This window comes from Xenopus tropicalis, chromosome 9 (genome assembly GCF_000004195.4).
Source record: "Xenopus tropicalis strain Nigerian chromosome 9, UCB_Xtro_10.0, whole genome shotgun sequence".
NCBI lineage: Eukaryota > Metazoa > Chordata > Amphibia > Anura > Pipidae > Xenopus > Xenopus tropicalis.
The window spans coordinates 68,219,310-68,224,963 of record NC_030685.2 but is presented as its reverse complement, the minus strand read 5'-3'; the positions used below and the strand labels follow the sequence as shown (position 1 = coordinate 68,224,963).

Genomic DNA, 5,654 nt, shown 5'->3' with positions numbered 1-5,654 from the left:
GGGCTCACATGACCCAAGCATCCATCTACACTCGCTCACCTTACTAACCAATAAAAACTGCGTGACGATATCATTTGTTGGAATGATAGTGGCCACAGCTTTATTTATAAATACAAACAGTGCAAAATTGAATACAAACATAACATGTTTAAATATAACAATACATCAATGTAACAAGTGCAAACATTACCGAACTGAAATACTGACCCCGAGCCCCTTGCCAGTCTGCCCTTCCACAACCGCCTTGAGCCGTGTTATCCTCCAGCCGCCAAATCCCTAGCTCGGAGGATAACCGCCGCCACTCCGGGACCTAACTGGTCCCCTTTTCCAATTCGCCACATTCAGTACCCACCCAGCGCTTTTCAGCGCACCTTTCTTATTCCATCCGCCAATGGTCACCCACCTTAGGGGTTAAACCATCCACTCTACCTGATCTGGCTTACCAGAACAAGCTTTCCTCCCCGGCAGACTGACAAGGACCCGCCATAGTATGCAGAGCTGGACCCCTTCAGCTCTGCATACGCCGCCATGACTTCCAAGCCAATGTGATGGCTTCCTGTAAGTTAAAATTAAACAAATCCAACCCAACCTCATTCAGGTGGATACCGTCTGTGCGAAAAAAGGCCATGTTATTCTCTAATTCCTTATGCCTAACCACTATCCCCCCGTTCTTCTGTACGTTGCTTGCTACTGCCTTATTTACCTTTATTCTAACCCTGTTGATGGCCCTGTGTGAACGTGCTCCCCTCCAGTGGGTTCTGGGAATTATTTCTGACCATATGATAATTAACCCCTCGAACAGTGATCTGAGCCTAAAACAATCTGTCCTAATGGTGGAGATCAAGGCTTTCATGGGACAGATACCCAAATCATTACCCCCTGCGTGGAGTAATATGACATTAGGCGGGCCCGACTCCTTTGCTTTCTGTACTGCCCTGGGTACTATCTCGTCCCACCTGAGCCCTCTTCTACTAACCCAGTGTAATTTCACCTGAGATACCGTGAAACCCAATTGGCGGTCGGCATGGCGAACTGATGCCCTCCTTTCCGCCCAGTGTATGAAGGAGTGTCCCATTAGCCATACTTTGCACTGGAGGGCATCTGAAAGAGGGGAAAACAAATTAATATGAACCGTGAACTTAAATATTTTACCAACCTCCCCGTCCCTGCAACTTATCTCTCTACTCTTGCGGGTCTAACGTATGCTTTGAACCTGTTGGATTCCCATCTGCCTATTCTCCTAATCACATCTGCCCCCAAGCCCCATCTCGCTGCTTCCGTGGCGGCCCCTATCCTGAAGGAGTGGCTCCCATACTCCTTCCCAGCCAGTTGTAGCCCTTTCAGGGCCCTTTTGAGTATGGCTATGAACTGGTAACGGGATAATGATGAGCCGTCCTGGTGGATCATCAAGCTGCCTTGTTGGTCAGGTCTCATACTGTAATAGCTGTCAAAGCAACTCACCGGGCAGGTGTGATGGCCCTGAATCCCGAAGAGCTCTACCCGGAATCCCTTCCCTTGTTTGTCTGTCTTGGAGTCTCTAATTAAAATGGACACGCTCCCTTCTGACCTAATGACATCCCTTGCCAAGATTCCCCCATTCCCTGCTCTATTGTGGCTAACCAGCTCTGATATTCTGAAGGCCCCAAAGAAGGCCCATGAAAAAGCCAGTTTAAACAACGTTATTTCGAATGGTGAGTTGGCCAGCACCCCTAACTGATCAAATAAACCCCCCAGTATGTTGAACGTGATTGGTCTCCTATGATCAGTGGACTTTTTCCCTTTCTTAAAGCCTTTTACTGCCTGTTTAATCGCGAAGTCCTTTGTGAAATCTGGCCAACCCTTGAATTTAAATAGAAATGCTAGAGCTGCCAGTTTTTTCTCCACCACACTGATCGATACCTGCGCCTCAAAGTCCCTGGACAGCTGCCACGCCAGTAGGCCTAACTTTTCTGTATTAGTCTCTACTCCCCCCATTTCCCGTTCTAAATGAAACCATTCTTCCCATGTTCTGTTATAGTCGTTCCAAGTTTTTAGGGCCACCGACCGCCTTACCCATTCCATCATACCTGAGGCACCAGATTCCATACAAGGTCTGGGCACCGCTCTCCCTCCTGCTCCGCTGCCGGCGCTAGCCCCCGGAACCTGTTCCACTGAAACCGAGATAAAGCATCAGCGATCTCATTAATTTCGCCTGGGATGTGTTTTGCTCTAAAACTGATGTTAAGTTGTAAGCAGCGTAGTACCAGGTGCCGTAGTAGTGCTAGCACCGGGCGTGAGGAGGAAGTTAGGTTGTTGACCGCTAGAACCGTTGCCATGTTGTCTGAGCGGAACAAAACAGATTTGTTGGACAGTTCCCGACCCCAAAGCTCTACTGCAACTATTATTGGGAAGAGTTCTAGAAATGCTAGGTTGCCTGTTAGGTTGCGCGTGGCCCACTCCTGGGGCCACCCCGCCGCGCACCATTTGCCTGACAAGTATGCCCCGAAGCCTGTCGCCCCTGCTGCGTCTGTGAATAGGCTGATCTCGGGGTTCTCCACTACCTCTTCTGGCCAGTATACTTTCCCATTAAAGTCCTGGAGGAAGGTGCTCCAGACCGCTAGGTCAGCTTTGTGTTCTGAGTTGAGCCTTATAAAATGATGGGGGTGCCTGATACCTGCTGTTGCCATGGATAGACTCCTAGAAAACACCCTCCCCATGGGGATAATGCGGCAAGCAAAATTAAGTTTTCCTAGGAGAGATTGGAGCTGTTTTAAAGTCACCTTCTTAGCCTGCTTCGCGTATCCTACTTCCTCTTTTAGCGTTAGTACTTTGTCCATGGGTAGCCGGCATTCCTGCCTGACCGTGTCAATCTCAATGCCCAGGAATTTTAAGCATGTGATAGGGCCCTCAGTTTTTTCCCGTGCTAACGGTACCCCAAATTGCTCCGCAACCTCCTGCAGTGTCTCAAGGAGCACTGCGCATAGGCTGGAGCGTTGCGGGCCGACACAGAGAAAGTCATCCAGGTAGTGGATGACTGACGCAACCCCTGCTTTCTCCCGAACTACCCACTCTAGGAATGTGCTAAAGGCCTCGAAATATGCGCAGGATATGGAGCAGCCCATGGGTAAACTCCTGTCCACATAGTAGTGTCCCTCAAAGTAGCAGCCCAGTAAGTGTAGTGATTCCGGATGTACTGGCAGGAGCCGGAAAGCTGACTCTATATCCGCCTTAGCCATCAGGGCCCCTCGTCCTGCCCTACCTACTAAACGTATTGCTTCATCAAAGGAGGTATAAGAGACCTTCACTAAGTCCTTATCAATCTCGTCATTCACTGAGGTGCCTTTGGGGTGTGATAGGTGGTGAATAAGCCGGAATTTACCGGCTTCCTTCTTAGGCACCAGGCCTAGGGGAGATGTTCTAAGGTTGTGTAATGGTGGTTCCTTGAAAGGGCCCGCCATGCGCCCCAAGCTCACCTCCTTGTAAAGTTTCTCTATTACCAGCCCCGGGTTGGTGTTAGCTGACTTCAAGTTTTTTAATTGGCCCCCCTGTGTCCCCTCCCTTCCCGGGATCCTAAACCCATCCCGAAAACCCTTTTTTAATAATTCTGCTTTGTCCCTGGCTGGGTATTTACTTAGCCATGGGAGCATCGCTTCTAGCCTCACCGGCGTCTGGCCCTTTCCCAAAGCCGTCCCTAAACTTACCCCCTGTTCCTTTTCCTTTCTTGAAGCACCTGCTGAGTGGATGTGCTCCAGCGCACAGGGAGCATTCGTGCTTGAACCGGCATGATGCCCCCCATTTGCATTGGCTATCATTGAATGCCCAGCAAGCTCCTTTTTTGTGTGCCCCAGCTGGGCTGGAAGTTTGCCCGCTGGAGCTATTTGGAAAGGGCTGCTGGCCCGTCGTCCCCGGACCCCCGTACCCCTGATACCCTTTGTTGTTCATCAGCCTCATCCAGAGGCCGATGTCCCGGTGGTCCCATCTGACATCCTGTCTGACTGCCATCCTCTGACGAAATTGCTCGTCATAGCGCAGCCAAGCTAAGCCCCCGTAAACCCTGTGTGCCTCCCAGATTCCGTCTAGGTAGCAGAACAGGGCTGAGCAGTGCTCGGGGTGTTTTTCTCCTACTACACTAGCCAGGATGGCAAAGGCTTGTAGCCAATTGCCGAATGTCCTGGGTATGAGCCTGTAGCGGCGCCTATCTTCATCCTCCTCCTTTCTGTGTTCCTTCCCTTTCTCAAATTTGTCAATGTTGAACCTCTCTAATGGGAGCAGTGTAAAGATATCCACGTATTCCCGTTTCCAGATCTTTTCCCGCACCTCTGGCTTCAGATGTGACCCTAGGGGGCCTTCGAAACAGATATAAGCATGCCCCTTGGCTGAGTCCGAGAGTGGCACTGGCTTGTCCCCCCGTTTTTCCCCGTTCCCTTCACTATTTGGGCCCCCTATTGACCCTTGTGCTGTTGTGACCTGTGCTGTGGACGGTGCTGCTGCGCTGGGTGCCCCTCCCGGTGTTTGGCTTTTTCCATCCCACTGCCCTAAGAGCTGTCGCAAACTGTCAATGAAATCTGTGAGCGTTTGCCCGCCCGTTTGCCCCCCCCCCGCTGCGGCTGAAGAAGTGCTGGTTACCGTCAGTTGTCCTTGTCCTTGTAGCCCAACGTGCGTACCTGCGCTGTTGTTGTAGTTTGTGGTTGTGCTGTCTCGGCCTGGGGCTCCTGGTGTGATCCCTTGTTGCTGTTGTGGCGTCCCGCCCTCGCCGTTGCCTGGTCCTTGTACCTGTTGGAGACAAAGCGGGGGGGGCATACCCTGGGCTGCCACGCTATGTGCGGCCGTTGCTCCCTCCCTCCCTGCCGCAGCGCCCATGGGCACCGCCCGGTTGGCCTCTCCTGTTGGTGCTGGGGCCCATCCCTGTTGGCTCTCTTGGCCATTGCCTGTAGGCCCGGCCTGTTGCCCTGGTGTTTGGAGAGGCCTGTAGCAGGGCGAGCCCGCCATAGCTCCACTCTCCCGGGTGGCGGTGAGCAGCCCACCCGCTCCCATTGGGTTCCCTGTAGGGCCTGGCCCGGGCCTGGTGGGGACCCAGGCCGCCTGGGCCATTGATGGCATCTCCTGGGCCCCTGCTAACCTTGTAGCAGGCCCGCATGCCCCCATTTGGCTTCTTGCCACGTCTGCCCCAGCTGCGTGCCATGCGGCCTGGGCCGCTTCCATGCCCCCTCCCCTCTCTTGTGTTGCTACCGGGGCCCAGCTCTGCTGTATTGCAGGCCCGCTCCTTGTTTGCGGCTGTGCTGTGCCGCCCGTGGCCTGCGCTACCGCTGTCTCCCCTCCCCCTCCCTGTGCTGCTTCCCGGGCCCCTGCTTCTCCTCCCACCGGACCGCCCACCCTGCGCCTCTCCCGCGCTCCCGCCCCCCGGGGCCCTGGCGCCTCTGCCTGCCCGGCCCGTATGGCACTGCCTCCCTCCCGGCTCCCAGTACTGGCCTGTCTCCGGAGCCGCGTTGGTGTTCCTGAAGCGCCGCTCGTCGCGCCGGTGACGTCATCATCGCGCGCGTCGGGTCCTCCGCCTCTCTGCCGGGTCGCCATTCCTCCTCCACGTGGTCTGCCGGTCGGGGTGTCCGGGTCCTTCTGCCTGGTCGGGGGGGTGCTGGGAGTGGGTCCCTTGCCTCCGGTGCCTCTGCTCCGTCCTG

The 5,654-nt window shown here is 54.2% G+C and overlaps 1 protein-coding gene across 1 annotated transcript; it reads right to left on the bottom strand.

Moving 5' to 3' along the window:
* Nucleotides 1-409: 409 nt before the first annotated feature.
* On the bottom strand, nucleotides 410-5,240 carry LOC116407638. Its single transcript, XM_031893355.1, has 2 exons — nucleotides 2,067-5,240; nucleotides 410-1,101 (listed from the first exon to the last, which is right to left on the bottom strand). Exons 1-2 carry the CDS (start codon nucleotides 3,789-3,791, stop codon nucleotides 1,075-1,077), a joined length of 1,752 nt encoding a protein of 583 aa, XP_031749215.1. The 5' UTR covers nucleotides 3,792-5,240; the 3' UTR covers nucleotides 410-1,074.
* Nucleotides 5,241-5,654: the final 414 nt, after the last annotated feature.